The 18,168-nt window shown below is 37.4% G+C and overlaps 1 protein-coding gene across 1 annotated transcript; it reads left to right on the top strand.

Annotated features, from left to right (window-relative positions):
* The first annotated feature begins 1,667 nt into the window (after nt 1–1,667).
* LOC134649096 (28S rRNA (cytosine-C(5))-methyltransferase) lies at nt 1,668–11,759 on the top strand. The gene is made up of 7 exons (XM_063503811.1): nt 1,668–1,846; nt 1,922–2,177; nt 3,171–3,337; nt 4,459–4,554; nt 5,300–5,413; nt 9,824–9,998; nt 10,699–11,759. The coding sequence occupies exons 1-7, from the start codon at nt 1,724–1,726 to the stop codon at nt 11,757–11,759; spliced, it is 1,992 nt and encodes a 663-aa protein (XP_063359881.1). The 5' UTR covers nt 1,668–1,723.
* The last annotated feature ends 6,409 nt before the right edge of the window (nt 11,760–18,168 follow it).

Genomic DNA, 18,168 nt, shown 5'->3' on the forward strand with positions numbered 1-18,168 from the left:
AATGACAGCCATCATCTTATTGTTTACATTCTGAATCGTTTCTATTTCAAGAGAAATTTCTGCTGTCACCATTAAATACGAAGATTATGCATGACCTAAAGCAAAGCTAAGGTGCCTGCAATGTACAATCATACTCGTTGACGGTAAACATTACTAAAATTTGAGGTTATGATAATTCACTCGAACTGACGTATGAAGGGCGGAAAAATAAACACATTTGGTTCGATGTACATTGCTGCTTTTCTTAGCGCAATTCTGCTCTTTGAGTGTTACATGGTGTTACCCTACTTTAATTTGCAGTACATTGCTACTGACAAGATTTGCTTGACGCACTATATTTGTCGCCCGTGCGCACACTAGCATTAAATTAAAACCAATAGGGAAGGAGACAGTTGCGTCGCGGGCTTGTCTCCCAAACCGCGGACAAAAAAGTCTCCCGGGAGTTGCGTTGCCACTTGTGCGCACTTCCATACTAACCCATATAGCCAGTTTAGACTCTCGCGCGAGCCACGAGCCGAGCCGCGAGCCTAGCCACGAGACGAGAGTGTAAACGGTGGGCTCGTGGCTCGTCTCGCGGCTCGTAAGCTCGTCGAGCTGATATAATTTAAACACTAACGGCACGGCATAAGGTTTTTAATAGCCAATTTAAACTCTCGCGCGAGCCACGAGACGAGCCGCGAGCCGCGCCACGAAACGCGACTGTAAGCGGTGGGCTCGCGGCTCGTCTCGTGGCTCGCAAGCTCGTCGAGCTAATATAATTTAAACACTAACGGCACGGCATAAGGTTTATAACCGAATGACGAGCCGAACGCGAGTGTAAGCGGTGGACTCGCGTCTCGTGGCGCGGCTCGCGGCTCGTCTCGTGGCTCACGCGAGAGTCTAAATTAGCTATAACCGAATGACAAGCTGAACGCGAGTGTGTCGAGGCGAGCCACGAGACGCGCCGCGAGCCGAACCGCGAGAAGCGAGTCTAAACCGGCAGACAGAGCGCCTACCGCGAACCACGTTCGACGTGTTGCCTCTCTGTCGCACTTGTAAATTCGTACGTAAGTGTGACAGGGAGGTAACACGTCGAACGTGGTTCGCGGTAGGCCCTCAGACATGATGTGAGAGACAAAATAGACGCGGAGACAAAAGTTGCTCGTGCGTGCATACCCTAATGAGTTCTATTGTAATGGTAAATTTTTATAACTGAAATTAAAATCGAATCATTGAATACATTCTTGCATTTCATTGTATACTGGGTCAACCAAATCTTGTCAGTAAATAGGGACAAAAAAAACTATACTCATCCTTTTCTTTTGGGTGCTAGTACTAGTGTTAGACAAAGATAGTATGATTCTCTCTGTCTATGTTTGAAATCAAACAGACCTTTGACACACTATAATTATTATGTGTTATTATTTTTCAAAGAATATCTGATGATATAGCTGGTCAACCAAATCTTGTCAGTAAAAAAAGGCGCGAAATTCAAATTTTCTATGGTCCGATATCCCTTCGCGCCTACATTTTTCAAATTTGCCGCCTTTTTCTACTGTCAAGAACTGGTTGACCGAGTATATATATCTGAGCGGTTTATCGTATAGCCTAAATAGTTTATAACCTCAAACTTGACAGCATGAATATGGCATGAATGATGCATGAATGGCAATGACATTTATTTAGTCTCGTGATTGTAGTTGAACAATGCAATGTTTTTTGCCACATTTTAGCTAAAAAGAAAATGTTTGAACATTCTGTAAAAGTGCCGAGACATTACAAGGTTGCTGCTAATATTTTTAAGAAAGTTTCCACTGAAGGCGGTAGCGTCAAAACATTGTTGTACGACGACAAACTTCGTCACTTTGTGAGTATAAAACAGCTTTTTATATTTTGTAGTTTTTGAAATTAGTGAAGAGTTTAATATGTGTAATGTTTGCAGAGAATTAATGTGCTGTATGCACTGATAACAGAAACAATCAAACATGCTGCTGATATTGACAAAATGTTTGAAAGTAGTGGCCTTATCACAAATGAGCCTCGCCTAGACCCCTGGCTAGCGAAAGTGTTAACGACTGAATTGTTGTTTGGCAAAAAGGCTCTCCCAGGGAAAAGCAAACCTGAACAAACAATACGATCATACAAAGAGAAATTCGAAAAATACACTGCTGATCATCCTGAAGATTCAAAAACAGAAGGTAATTTTACTTTTTTTATTTTCAGATTGATTAAGATCACCTCATAAGCTCCAACAATGGCTGACACATCTGACCAGGGTCCCCTTATTCCTAAGCAGACAAAACTGGCAGCACTGGCTTTAGCCAATCTGTTTCTGTACAGTGTTGCTATGTTTACCCTGCCATTCATTGCATTCTTCGGGATGCGACATGTCCTGACTGATTACTACCCGGTGGACAGCTTTACACGGACAGTGTGGTCTGTGGTGTCTGCAGTGGTGGTGGTTAACCTGATCATAGTTGTGTATGCATACCAAGCTTATCATGAAAAGGAGTATGATGAGCATGGCAATGAAATTGACCAACATTCATACAAAGATGCTGGTGCGGAGACTGAAAAGAGCTGTTTAAATCTTAAACAGGACTGATGATGTGTTCATGAACATTCCTTTTTTGCTGAAAGAAAGTATTTTAGTTTAATGATTGATATTTATTTTGATAAGCTGCTTTAATATAAATGTAGCCAGGCTTCGTAAAATAAATAGTTGTATTAGATCTGTGTTTTATTAATTTAGTCAGATATTGTTTGTAATATTAACTTTACAATAAGTAAATTCTGTTACAGAAGCAAAGAAACAGATTTCTATATTTTCTATCTTCACTCACTAAAATAAATATGATTCTGTGCTCAAAAATCAAATTACAACATGTTTCTGGTGAATCTGGCCACTCTTCATTTGTGTACCATTTTTGAAAGACTATCTAACTGTTTGTGTGCATATTGAAGTATGGTATACAGCATGAGTGATTTATAAATGGCGCGCAAGCCAGATTTACACTTACATGCTTTCAGATAGGTACCTATTCCTCCTGGATCTTAGAAGACTTTATAAAGACAAAATTCTAAAATTTGATGTTAACTAACTTTTATTAAATAGGTCAAGTTCCTATATTCAAAAATAAAACTGTCTGGGATCCTCTGTTAAAAGTTTCAACCTATTTTTCTCCTACAAGCTGTCCGCAGACCACGCTATGTTCGCATCAACACCAACCTCCTAACCACGTCCGATGCCATAAGAGCCTTCCAAGATGAGGAGTACCGCTTCGTGAGGTGCACATCGGGGTCCTACAATGATTATCTAGAACAAATAAAGGGCCTGGGCGAGTACGACTTTACACAGGTTCGATTGTTTCATTATTGTTTTGAGGCTGCGGTCTGGACGCACGCGACCAGTGTGGCGGCGGGTAGCGACCACTGCCGCCACTGCTGTGGTTCAAAACAGACTCATTTAAGTATGAGTGAAAATCGTGTTAGTTTAAATCAATATAAAAGACGCATTTAAGTCTATACATTTTGATGGAGTCGCACGAACCACCAGCAGTCGCCGCCCACCGTCCCGCTTGCCTAAGTGTCCTTACACTTCCTGAGTGGACGCTCGAGTTGGGCATGCAGCGGGGCGGCGTGCATGTTAAACAAATGCATACGTATTAGAGATGCAACGGATAGTTGTTTGGCCGGATACCGGATATCCGGCGGAACTATACCTATATTTTGAGTTTTGCAGGTGGTGAACGTTCGCGCGGACACATTTCTAGGATCGTCTGTGTTTTATCATGCATTACGTAGTAAGTTCGTTTATAGTTACAAGTGCGCGCGCGTATTTTTGTGTAAACAAATAAGTGTATTGTGTGACATTGGTTACGTATTCATTTCTATCTAATGTGTCGTTAGCATTATGACCGTGACTGTTTTTTAGATTCCATTTTTTACCCCAAAATGTGTTAATTTTACTATCCGGTATCCGGCCGGATAGTATGTCACTATCCGGTATCCGGCCGGATACTAAAATAACGGCCGGATAGGCCGGATACCGGATAGTAACCGGATATCCGGTGCATCTCTAATACGTATGGTAGCGGCCTTAGTGCACGCTGCTCAAATCACTTCTGAGCCCGACGCCACGCTGCACGCCCCGCCGAACGCTCCGCTTCGAGCGTCCACTCAGGCCTTACATTCAACTTCAACTTCAACATTTATTCAGCAAATAGGCCACAAGGGCACTTTTACACGTCAACATTGAATTTACATACAAGCAAAATAATAATAATAATACATCAACAATTATTAAACAATTACACTAAGTATCGTACTGCATTTCATAAAGTTAAAAGAAAGTGAAACTACTTTGGTTATTCAAAATTTGGTACATTATACCTGGTTTAGTCTACGTTTGTTTGTTTAGCGGGTAGCCTAAAGAGGCAAGAAGTCGCACGTCTAATGTGAAATATTCTTTAATTACAGGACTATCACGTGAAGACGGTGTTTGTATTCTCTTCGGGCACCAAACTGCATGAACATGAGTTGTATACGGAAAACAAGATTATATTGCAAGATAAGGTAACAACAATTCAGTCGGGCGTTTTATAAAATACTAAACCGTAAAGCGGCAGGGACAAATATTGTAGCTAGGAAGAGACTTTCACTTGTATTAGGTACAAGTTGTTTCATGCATTAAGTATACTTAATTACTTACCTATATTTAAGTGTATAATATAGAGTAAACCACTCAATGGCTGAGAAGTCACCACTGCCACTTTAAAATACCTATGATCAGGTGCCAACAATAAGGTAGGTGCAGTCACGCTCCGTGATTGTTACGCCATTTAGGGTCCTAGCTAAATTTGACATTTCATAGCGTAAGTATGGAACAACCAATTTAGCTAGGACCCTAAATGACTTTACATAGACACACAGTTCTTAGAACGAGGCATTTAGTGCTAGACTTATATCGACCGGGATATGAACCGTGATTATGATTAACTATTGTATTGTTTTCGAGCTCCCGAAAACAATACGAAAATTATAATTCGAGGTATTTAGAGGCCATGCAAACAAACAAACAAACATACATTTTTGACTATTTTCTTTCCCCGACGCAAAAAGAGGGGTGTTGTAATTTAAACAATAATGAAACGACTGTACAGTCACGCTCCGCGATTTAGGGTTCTAGCTAAATTGGACATTCCATACTTATGGAACAACCAATTTAGCTAGGACCCTAAATGGCGTAACAATCGCAGAGCGTGATGGTACTTACCTAGGCTAAGGTAATGATAATAATGAATGAACTTTTATTCGACAGGCTACAACCCTTGCAGTTCATTTGCTGGCCCCTCCCCCCGGCAGCATAGCCTTGGACATGTGCGCGGCGCCCGGCATGAAGACCACGCAGCTCGCGGCCTATATGAGGAACGAAGTACGTATGCCGTACAATTTACACAAAACACATCAATAACATACCTGCGGGCTCAGCACGGTTCCATTTTTATCGACTATCACTATGCCCGCCACTTTCGCACTTACATACTTGTTAGAACGTGACAGGCATGGTGATAAACGATAAAAATGCGACCGTGCTACTAGTGCTGGATACCGTCCTGATAAGGACCGTTTGTTAAAGGAATACGTAGTCATAGCCAAACATTGTTATGATTTGATTATCATCATATCAGTTTATCACCCACTGCTGAGCATAGGCCTCTCTTTAAGTAGGCACGACACTGGTCCCGGTCCGGTCCTGGGCTATAACCGCGAAAATCGAAGTTCGCAAATTGCGGGCATTTTTCTCTGTTACTCTAATTACGTCTTCATTGGAGTAAAAGAGAAAGATCCCCGCAATTTGCGAATTTCGATTTTCGCGGTAGCCCCTCTGAGCTAATCTCATCCAGAAGTGATACGCAATCTTACGGAATGATTTACATACTTATAACACTTATATGTATGTAGTTAATAACTTTTATACAAAGCTTAATTAATCATCTCCCTTTTCTGTAGGTTTTTTTTAATCAAACCTTTATCTGATTGCTACAATATAAATGAAATGAAATGAAATTTCTTTCTCGAACAACCTTCATAGACTAAACGAAACGACTAATAAACAGGTATAAGTATAACAATCACTCAACTTTTTAAAAGTTTATTTAACTTGGTCCTAGTTAAGGTTTTAAGTAACAAAAAAAGGTCGAACCTTTTTTTGCTTGATTAAAGCATGAAACTTGGCACAGTTGTTCCTTATATCAAAATAAGCCGATTAAGATCGGTAGCCCGAGGGACCCCCCGCTTAAGCCCGAGAGGGGGGGGGGTCAAGTAGCGCCCCGCCCGGCTTCATTCTAAAAATTCTAACAGGCCCCGTTTAGCTAATAGGTCATATTTGGTATCAATTTCGGATAAATAAATAACGTAGAATTCATTTCTGGTATAAAAAATTGCAATTTGTTGAAAAAAAAATTAAAAAAACACAAAAAATCTAATTTTTCAAGTGTAATTTTTGTTTTTTATTTATTGTCAAAATTAAACTGCTTGGTTTTTCTACATACAAAAAATATGACAATAAAGCCTATTTAATGCAGATTTTAAAAACATAACTTTTACTAACCTTTATGAAAAAGAAATTGCATTAAAAAAACATATATCGTCCCGCGCCGGTGAATATCTTGTTACCGACATAGGCATCGATATAGACAACATCCGAAGTACACACTCTGGAGACCGACTAAATGTGTTGTTTATTATTGTAGATCATATATTAAAGATAGAAAGGCGTACATAATATTTGATTAGAAAAAAAATGTGTCGTTCAGTGAAAAAAGGGACCTTGGAAAAATTTATCATAGAGCCTCTCTTTTGTATAGAAGCATAGTTAATTCCAACTACTCCATGGACTCCATGGTCCCTGTTCTCAATGAATAAGAAGTAAACTGTAAGTATTATTTAATCTACTTACTTATTACATTATAGAATAATTTGCCAGTAACTGGCCGCTTTAATAACTAGCCGCTCTAAACTAAAAATGAATTCTATTCACCTATAAACAGAATTCATTTTAGTATAAGGTTCCAAAAACTGGCCAGCTTTCAATAACTGGCCACTGGCTAGCCTAAAATGATTTTTTGGTTTTGGGTGGCCAGTTACTAAAAGTGGCCAGTTACTGGCGAATTACCCTACCACACTTTAATTTTGCGTCTTGTGTCGTAATACAGTTCCTTCCCCAGACACATAAATGCGTACATTTCATCATTCATGTAGTTGCATCGCGTTTTTTATTCCGGTTTGCATTTACTTCTGGTCAGTTCCAACCATATTCTGACCAAAGCAGGTGTCAGACCAGTGTCGAACCCGTCGTCTGCTTCTTGCTTCCATTCCCAAGAAGTCTGACGGACTGAGCAAGTTTGACGACGAACTAACGTCTGAACTGAACCTAAACATCAACCCCTCGGTACACTGCGCGTAATAGGGCATTTATATGGCTCCCTTTTGTTAGAAGTAGGTATACATTATGGAATTTAATAATAAAATAACTTAGCAGTGACTTAATCTCATAGAACAGGTATACAACTCTTCATTTCAATATCCCGGTGTAACTTGCCTTCTTCAATATTGCACTTATTACCGATCATATAATAACATTTTAGTATTTTAGGGGAATGCTTTTAGCCACTGCTATTGCTCCATCTTGTAAGGGCTTGAATCCTTGTAGTGGTTTGGTTGAACTCTGAACAGATTCCATGCTTCGAATTCACTTTTTCTCCCCTTTCCACTGAATGCTCGAAACAGGGCTAAGACTTCCGCTCTTTTAGGGTAAATAAAAGATAGTTTACTTAGCTTATAGAATAGATAATTTTATTAGCTTAAAATATAATTCCCTGACCTGGATGCAATGGTGTGTCATGTGATATAATTGTGTTTTCCACTGTGTCAACGTGAGCCCACAATTCCTGTAGTTGGGGAAATATTCGTACGCATGAATCTAGTCTAGCTGCTATGACTACGTTCGTGTCTATACTGTGCGTATCAATACCTTGCAATGACTGTTTTACAGCATCTGCAACTAGGGCCATCATATTAAATGAATCGGACTTTTCATGGTTCTTGGACTATTCGGAATCTCACGAGGAACATTACTTGTGACATGTTTCTCTACACAATTTCGCGATGGCATAAATAAGGACTTTTAACTCTTCGAAGTTTTGTCAACACAGTGTCTCAAAATGATTTACCTAGTGGTAAAGAAATGAGTTTCACTAAAAGATCAGTGGTTATAAGTGAAGCTTACCGTCATGGTAAATTAAACTCTAATTTATTTCTATCGGGCCCTGAAAAACCAGGAGTCGTACTCGTATTCCAAGCATTCTCTCGATCGACCTTGTAATACTGTAAGCTCAATAAGACTTGTGATGTGGGTACTACGTGATATATATCATATATATTTGATACATACACTCAAAACATCCATAGGTAATTCAGGAACAAGTATTCACGATAAACAGACAAATAAATGCCTTCTAGAATTTGAACCCGGGTTCCCCATTTAATATAAGGTGTATAAAAGTGAGATCTAAGCATGGACCCTTTTTAGCCTGGCCGATACAAGGATTCAAGCTCCTACAGGATGGAGCAATAGCAGTAAATAAATAGCATTCGCCAAAACTTTATTATACCTTTATATGATGATAGGTGAAATAACCTTGTAAAGCAAAGTAAAGTGATACTTACAGATAAAGCCGTTGCTAAATAATTAAAAAATGCCCGAAATAATTCTTTACATGAATCGACTACTGAAATAGAAGCAGCCTTATCAGGATAGGATTATATGTTTGGGGTCAGACTTTAGTTCCTCTTTAAACTTGCTCCTAGTCCGTCTCCTTGGGAATGAAAGCAAGGAGCAGACGACTGTTTCCAAACTGTTCTGACTACCCTGCTGTGGCCAGAATATGGTTGAAACTGACATATATACGTGAATGACGAAATGTACCCATTCATGTGTCGGGGGAAGGAACTGTATTAATACACAAGACGCAAAATTTAAGTGTGGTATAATGTAATAAGCAAGTATATTAAAGAATACTTACAGTTTACTTATTAATTGAGAACAGGGACCATGGAGTCCATGGAGTGGTTGGCATTAACTAACTACGAGTATGCTTCTATACAAACACGAGGCTGGCTGTGATAATTTTTTTAAGGTCCCTTTTTCACTGAACGACACATTAAAAAAAATTGTACGCTTTTCTATCTTTATAATAGAATCTACAACAATAAACAATACATTTAATCGGTCTCCAGAGTGTGCACTTCGGATGTTGTTTATATCAATGCCGATGTCGGTAAAAAGATATTCACCGGCGCGAGACGATATAAGTTTTTTTTATGCAATTTCCTTTTAATAAAGGTTAGTAAAAGTTATGTTTTTAAAATCTGCATTAAATAGGCTTTATTGTCATATTTTTTGTATGTAGAAAAACTAAGCAGTTTAATTTTGACAATAAATAAAAAACAAAAATTACACTTAAAAAATTAGATATTTTGTGTTTTTTTAATTTTTTTTTCAACAAATTGCAATTTTTTATACCAGAAATGAATTCTACGTTATTTATTTATCCGAAATTGATACCAAATATGACCTATTAGCTAAACGGGGCCTGTTAGAATTTTTAGAATGAAGCCGGGCGGGGCACTACTTGACCCCCCCCCCTCTCGGGCTTAAGCGGGGGGTCCCTCGGGCTACCGATCTTAATCGGCTTATTTTGATATAAGGAACAACTGTGCCAAGTTTCATGCTTTAATCAAGCAAAAAAAGGTCATTTCACTTAACACCCTCACTATCCAGGGTAAAATCTATGCAGTAGAACGCAACGAAGACAGATACAAGACCTTATGCGACTTCGTGGAGAAGACTGGGTCCAAATGCGTGGAGACGATACACAAAGACGCCCTCGAGATCAGGAGGGGGGACTACGATGACGTCGAGTACATCCTGCTGGACCCTAGCTGTTCGGGATCTGGTAATTTTGTTTACTTAACCAGTGGAAGGTCTCGCGTATGATGGCGATAGTCCGTTTTTTTAGCATTAGAAAGAAGGTAAGTGGTCTTGACGTGTCTTTTTATTAAAAAACACTTTTTTTTTAATAAGACACAGCAAATATGTAACAGTTATAAATCATACTATGATTTACATTCTTTTGCTTTCATAAGTACCTAATACAAACTAATCTTTTAAAAGCGTTTTACAATCATTTTCAATAAAAAGACGTCAAGATTGTATACACTTTTTCTAATGCTAAAAATATGAACTATATGAAATGATCACTAGTTTTAAATGTTATTGATACCTCGTAAAACCGATAAGTAATCCTAGGGATTCTGAGTCTTAGAAATAATTCAAAAGTTGATGATTTTTCGAATCATGATGATCACCAAAAAAAAATAACATGATGAAATGAATGGCCAAAATGCTCTAAATAAATGTCTTGACAGTACATGCGTGTTTAAATACTTATGAACACTTTGGCCACTTCGATGTATCCAATGATTACCGAATATGCTTGATGATATTTAAAAGTGATTACAAAGCGAAGCAACAATTTCGAAATAGCTTGTGTAAATAAATTAATTTACAAGATAAATTTGATTAGTCAATACAAATTAAAAATATTAGTTAGACTATTTCTTTTGAACGTCATTTTATTAGTAAACTAATTCCAGGCATGGAGCTTTGCGTACACAACTACATCGAACCAGCCCGCCTAGCCAAACTGACGTCTCTACAAGAGAAGTTCCTCAAGCACGCCATGAACGCCTTCCCCAACGCCAAGAGAATCGTCTATAGCACTTGCTCCCTCTTCCCCGAAGAGAATGAAAGAGTCGTCACTAATGTCGTGAAAACTTGTAGGACTAAGTGGAGGGTACAAGATGTAAAGGAACTATTAAAAGGGCAATGGAATAACTTTGGCTCTGGCATGTATGGAAGCATGGGTAATAGGTGTCTGTACGCTAAGCCAGATACTGATAATACTACTGGGTTTTTTTTAGCAGTGATAGATAGAGATCAGAAGGATTTTGAGAGGAAAGCTAATAAAGAAAAGGATGCCAGTAAAGTAAATAATGAAGATGATAGTGTTTCACTATTTGAAGAAGAAGTAAATAAAAAGAAAGACAAGAATATTAAGAAAAAAGATGAGACAAATGAAGATAATGACGAAATTACTTCAAACAAAGTAAAAAAGAAAAATAAGAAGACACATGAGAGTCATGAAAACGATGAGCAAAACAATGATAATAATGAATCCCAAATAACAACAACAGAAAATGAAGATGTAACGAAGAACAAGAAAAAGCGGAAACATGAGAGGATAGAAAATGATGAACAGAACAATGATAATGTTGTCAATGAATCTGAAATAACGGTAAATGCAGAAGGTAATGAAGGTGTACCGAAGAAAAAGAAGAAACGGAAATCTGAGAGTGATAAAAACCAGGAGCAAAACAATGATACTGTTATTAATGATTCCGAAATAACGATAAATACAGATGGTAATGAGGATGTATTAAAGAAAAAGAAGAAAAAACATAAAAATCAAGATGTGGGGGAATCTGTAATTATAATGATTACAGATAGTGATGACGAGGTTCCTAAGAAAAAAGAAAAACATAAACATACAGATGAAATGAATGAAGAGTCTTTAGAAAATGGCGACATCGGAGAGAAAGTTAAGGAAAAGAAAAAAAGGAAAAAACGTGATAAAGAACTAGAACTTTTGATTTAACACCTGATATTGATACGTTATTTTTTATTACTCTCAGACCAATGTTATAAGTACGATCAATATGCAGAAGCGAAAGTTCGAATCGTCCTTCTGCTATGCGACAAAACATGGATACTGAATCTGTTACAGTGCTTTAATGTACACTGAGAGTTGTATATTTTTATTAAATAAATTGACAACCTAATGCTTTGCTTATTTAAATGCCAGAACAACCTAGTCCATCCCATAAAATACGATTGAGAGTCACTCATGGAGAGACTTGAATTTGAAATAAAAAGAAATGTAAGAGAGTCAACGATCTAGGTAAGTACTTAGTCCGTAATTAAATTAATTACAAAATTAACAGCCCAAACTTCAACAACCAATCGCCGCTCAGCCATAAATCCTTAACACAAGTAGGGCAAATATCGCAAACGACACTTAATTCGTCTAGCCTTTCTTAGAACCTGATATACTTTGACACCATAAGTTTTACCGTGAATAAGCCAAACGATTTTTAACCCTAAGACAATCACAGTAAGTTCTTTATTAATTTTACTTGGTCAATAAAGTTACCATTGGATTTTGGACTTTATTTGTAAGGCGGTAAGATCGGTTGATGGTGTTATCGGATAAAGAGTTGTCGTAGCGTACCTTACACGCTACTGTGTCACGAAGTTCGTGCGTTCATATTTTTGCCACGTGGAATTCAGTCTGAGGGGTCGATGGGAAATTAGGTTTTGGCAGATTTAGCAGTTGGAAATGGAATATAAACATTTGGTTTGGTAAAGTTGTATACCTACTGGTAGCGGGTGTAGAATGCTACCTGCTAGGTGAACTTTGGACTATACTTATATTATATGCCATTGTAAAATTAGGTAGGTACCTATTCATATCATATCTTTACTGGTGTCATAGAATTGCTTAAATATTATAGCTATATTATTTTCGAAAGCGTCTGTCTTTTTTGTCAACTTTAAGTAGGAATCCTTCCTTATTTAATTTAGCCATGACTTCATGCGCAGTTACTCACCTAATGCCGGAACCACACTTCGCTATGCGTTATTTGTTATGCGACTACGCTGTATTCGCTCAAATATTTGTTATGTGAGCGAACAACAAACACGGCATCCACACTTCGTGCCGGTGTGCCAAACTTGGTGCCGGTGTGCCAAACATATGTGGTGCGTTTTGACTTTGAAAAGCGTAAGCGAGTGAATGAGTGAACAAGTGTGGGCAGTCGAGACGCATATTCGGCTTATTCGTGTCCTTTGAAGTGTGTCAAAAAACCGACAGGTGGACGGATAGGCGTATTTGCTATTCGCGCTTATGCGTTATGCGGGCAAATATAGAAAATATAGACGAATGAACCCTCCACACTTCATCGTATGCGGCCGAATAACGCGCATAACAAATAACGCATAGCGAAGTGTGGTTCCGGCATTAGGTTTGTGCCAACTTGTTTGGCCAGACCGCCATTAAATAAAATAAGAAGACTCACCTTCTTCTGTGGGGTAACTCGAGCCATGCCGAACGAGTGCTGATAGCTCAGAAACAGTGTATAAGAGCAATATGTAATGTAGACATTTTAACATCTTGCAGGCCGCTTTTTAAGGTCTTAAAACTTTTGACTGTACCTAGCATATATATTTATGAAGTTTGTCTATTTGTGAAACTTCATCCGGAATTTTTCAGTAAAAAAAAAAGATATATGTAAGTTCAACACGAGGTACCCTGATAGACTTATTATTCCACCTAAAAAAACAAAATTGTATGGCAAGAATGCGCTATGTATGTCAATTAGTATCTATAATCGTTTACATGATGACATTAAAGAATTACCATTTAATTTATTTAAACCTAGGTTAAAAAAATGGTTAATAGACGAATGCTTCTATAGTGTCAGTGATTATTTTGATTATTATAATTGTTAAATTGGAATGTAGTTTTAAGTTCTTGTATATTCTTGACATTTCTCGAATCTCTTAATTATTTAAATTAATACCTACTACTGCGTTGTGTGTGTTGTGACTAATGTGTAAATTACTAATGTATTTTAATATTTTTATGTGATTCGTACTTCCATTAACTATATTTTTTCGTTATGACTTTGTTGATTTAAAATGTTGTAAGTAGGTGTAGATTTTGCTTGCCAGCTACTGGTGAAATATGTGCTTCACTTATAATTGTTGACCATCTATTGTACCATGTTTTAAGCAAAATAAATGATTTATGATTATGATTAAGGCAAAATAAGTAGGTAGGTAGCTTTTTGGTACGGGCGGTTTTTTGGACATTTATTTTTACGATGTATTTATCGGCAATTCACATCCTTACGGCTCTTGCATGGGTCCCTGCAATTCCCTTCGCGGTGCTAAGAGTCATTGACACAGTTTTCAGACCAATTTTACCATGGTCTAATAAAACATGGTCTTCTCTTCCCAGAGTGTCACTTGCCTACGTCACAATAACATTGCCACTTTATTTCAACATAACATGTTACATGGGTACATTATATCTATGGTTAATAAGTTAAAATATTTCTTTATAATTTAATAATTTTCATTTATATGTATTTTATCTTAAATTTTACAATAGCACGTAATTTTTAATTATTCGTTAGCAATATCTTCCGATTCACGAAAGAAATTTCAGACGTTCGGGTAATTCTGTTTACACTACTGGCAACACAGGATAGCGCAGTCACATTTGACAATCCGCCATTTTGTCACTGACTGTCATCCTTGTCGAACGCGTGTTAATTGTTATTTCCTTCTCGCTCAGTGTCAGCAGTCGCAGTGTTTTCCAAACTTTTCACGTCGTAAGCTTAGTAATTAATGTTTTGTTACGAAAATGGTTGGCTGCTCTATTCGGAACTGTAAGAGTAGGAGTGAAAAGTGCAGTATAGATTTGTTTTATTTTACTATGTTCCTACATGAATAACTTAAAATTAATGCCGTTAAAATAATTTTCACCGTTGGTTAAAATTCTCCCACATTTTAAAGTTTGAGAACCTGTAAACAGCATGATGACGTAGGCAAGTGACAGTTAGGTCATTCGCGAATCTCGGAAGAGAGTACCAGGCGGAGTATATTATTATACCATGAATTTTACCCTTAACTGTTACATTAGACGACGCAATATTCCAAATTCTCGTTGTGAGTTTCGTTCAAATTCCATCTTAAAAGCACAGCGAAAGTGAACCATATATCGTTTGCAACAAGGTACAAAATCGAATGCTTTAGAAATAGATAAAGGGCAAACTTGAATGCGGTCATTCTACTACTATTCAATATCGATGCTCAGAAGAGAAAGGGTCTCAGTGTCAGTGAATAGTGATATTCTTGTTACTTTTTAGAAAGGTTATTTTTAAGCGTAACGAATGGGCATACGGATCAACTGGGGTGTTTCTAATCGGACCAAGGTTGGCGATAAAATAAGAAATATTGCGTGTTTCCGCTCTACAACGTTTAGTGACTTTGGATAATATTTTGTAATATTTTTATATCGTGTTAATTCAGTCGAAATTTGACCAACTTAACCGCGAAAAGCGAAGTTCGTCAATTGCGGGCATTTTTCTGTCACTCTAATTAATTATGTCTTACTGAGGGTAAAAGAGATAGATCCCCGGAATTTGACAATTGGCTCTGAAAATTTACTTAAATAGTTGTCCTTCTGAAGTCCAGCGACACAAAGTAAAAGTAAAATTATGTAATGTACAATTATCTACCTACTAATTGACGGGTGTGCTAAACTTACATGAAGCAAAGTACTTTAGCGGTTTAGGCACTTTTCAGCCACACGATAAAAGGAATAAAATGATACATTATCGCGGAGGCCGGGTAACAGCAATTCGTGGATGAGATTTGATTTTGTCGGATGAAGTGAACGAAGTGAAACAAGAGTCCGACAGTGAGACGAATCCACAGATTGCTATTCCCGCCGGGGCATAGATAGTGCTTTTATCTACGCATGCGAGGTAAAAGATAAAATATTCAAGCATCAAACATCACTCGTGCACACTTGGATCTTAACCATAAAAAGTTAAAAACGTCAAAAAAAAATCATTCAAGTTCAAAAACTATTTTCCCTCCTTAATTTCTTAAAAGAAAAAAAAAAGGTTAAAACTATTTAAGGCAATTTTAAGAACGCTGTTTTTGCAAACCTGTATAATCATTATAAAAAAATAAAAATAGTCCTATAGTCTATGATTACATTAAGCAGGCTTCGCACGATCTTACAAAATGGTTATGCTAGAGCGAGACATATATATATGGTATTTAACCTATCTCGCTCTATTTATCCCATATTCTAGATTAAATTGATAGCTGTGCCGGGTCGTCTGGATGCGGTTTTACTTAATGGCCGTTTGCATTGTTTCTTCTTAAGTGGAGTCCAGACGAGACAATATTTCGCCAATCTGATGAAATTGTCCGATCGAATCAGGCCGTGCGGACGCAAACGCCAATTTGATTCCTCAATCAAATCAGCAGATGCGGACACAAAAATGCCAATTTTCGAAGTTGGTATCTTGGGGCCCGATTCGGATTTTGAACTAGACATCTAATAGATGTCTATTAAACATCACCAAGATACGACAACGATATGTTTAAGATCTTGCCTGTCAAATTTGACATTTGTGAGATTCTGGAGATACTTATGACCGATTTCCACAAGATATTTAAATTTATTATTACGACATTTTAACGTAAAAGTGACATTTGTTTCCCGAATTGAAAGAAAAAAAAAAGAACTACTAAACTACTACTACTAACTGCAAAAGAGAACTAGTTGAAATCTAAACTACAACGTATCTAGTACCTACATATCGTATCGTTCTCTAGTCTACGGATCTTGTTTTCCGAATACCGCGGTTGGAAGGAATGCAAATTGGTGATTAAATTTGTGTAGGTACGTGTGGACGGTAAATGAGATTGGCCCAATTATTTTCCTGATCAAATCGGTCGATTTGCCCAGCTCGTCTGGACTCTACTTTATAGGTAGGTAAAAACAATACAGAGGACTTACCGCGAAAAACGAAATCCGAAATTTCGTTATCTGCTTCTATCGCTCGAATATGCAAGTGTGATAAAGAGGCAAATAACGAAACTATAGAAACTACGATTTTGGTTTTTCGCGGTAGTTTAGGCCTTGCCATGCCTTATTGGGAAGGCTGTCAGCCCTGATCTTCCCGTCAGCTAGAACATGAAAATGATCCCGTAACTACAAGCAAAAAATCGAAAGATTTTTGCTACAATAAGACGATTTTTATTACCTAATTTTATGTATGTAAACATTTATTTAACACCTAACGATAACATACTTAAACAAACGAATCTAACAATGCTTTTCGTGATTGGCCGCAATAGACTCATCACGTCATCATTAACAACCAATAGCGGAAACCCTACTATCTCCTTCCCCATTCAAACCTCGACCCTTTCCCTTTGGTTTAAGCTTCAATATCGAATAACAGTGTGTTGTCGCGATGACACGGCGGTGACACGTTGTCATAACAAGCGCATCCGGTTCGTGATTGGTTGGAATTAGGGATGAACGCCCAGCGGGCACGCCCAGAGATGTGCGTTGCGTGGCAACTTTTATTGTTAGATCGAAGAAAATAAGGCTATTCAGTTTTCTTTATTTTTTATCTAAATCTGATAATCATTTATTGAAAACTATGGTAGGTACTTAATATATTAATATTAAATATGTCATACCACAATCGATTAGAGAGTAATACAGTATAATAGTCAATTTACTTAATCCCAGAAAATAAATAAATCTTATTATTTTTCAAACAGCCGAATTGGCTACTTTCCTACTAGTCAAATCAGCTTCTTTTTTAGAACTGTCAAAACGATTTGCTAATAGGGAATTTATATGAAATCATGTGTAGTGACGTCACGGTCAACTCGCCTACTTTTTATATTTTAATCCGATTTATTAAATAGAAACTGTATATTAAATAAAATAATTATCTGGTGTTTTATTTCGTGCACAGTGAGAAATAATTTATTTTAAGTAGAGGAATGTACCCAATTGTATTGAGATGAGTACGATGGCCGCTGTCATCTCAATGCAATATGCCTGCAGCTGTCACCCTACCCCATGGTCTAATAAAACATGGTCTTCTCTTCCCAGAGTGTCACTTGCCTACGTCACAATAACATTGCCACTTTATTTCAACATAACATGTTACATGGGTACATTATATCTATGGTTAATAAGTTAATTTATTTCTTTATAATTTAATAATTTTCATTTATATGTATTTTATCTTAAATTTTACAATAACACGTCATTTTTAATTATTCATTAGCAATATCTTCCGATTCACGAAAGAAATTTCAGACGTTCGGGTAATTCTGTTTACACTACTGGCAACACAGGATAGCGCTTTCACATTTGACAATCCGCCATTTTGTCC

Source organism: Cydia amplana, chromosome 6, assembly GCF_948474715.1.
Source record: "Cydia amplana chromosome 6, ilCydAmpl1.1, whole genome shotgun sequence".
In the NCBI taxonomy this organism is placed as follows: domain Eukaryota; kingdom Metazoa; phylum Arthropoda; class Insecta; order Lepidoptera; family Tortricidae; genus Cydia; species Cydia amplana.

What these genes read in the sequence shown, in the direction of transcription:
- LOC134649096 (XM_063503811.1), top strand. Translation starts at nt 1,724, where the DNA reads ATGTTTGAACATTCTGTAAAAGTGCCGAGACATTACAAGGTTGCTGCT. An exon ending in TGAAGATTCAAAAACAGAAG is followed by an intron (nt 2,178 to 3,170) that starts GTAATTTTACTT and finishes TTCTCCTACAAG; the next exon opens with CTGTCCGCAGACCACGCTAT. An exon ending in AGATTATATTGCAAGATAAG is followed by an intron (nt 4,555 to 5,299) that starts GTAACAACAATT and finishes TTTATTCGACAG; the next exon opens with GCTACAACCCTTGCAGTTCA.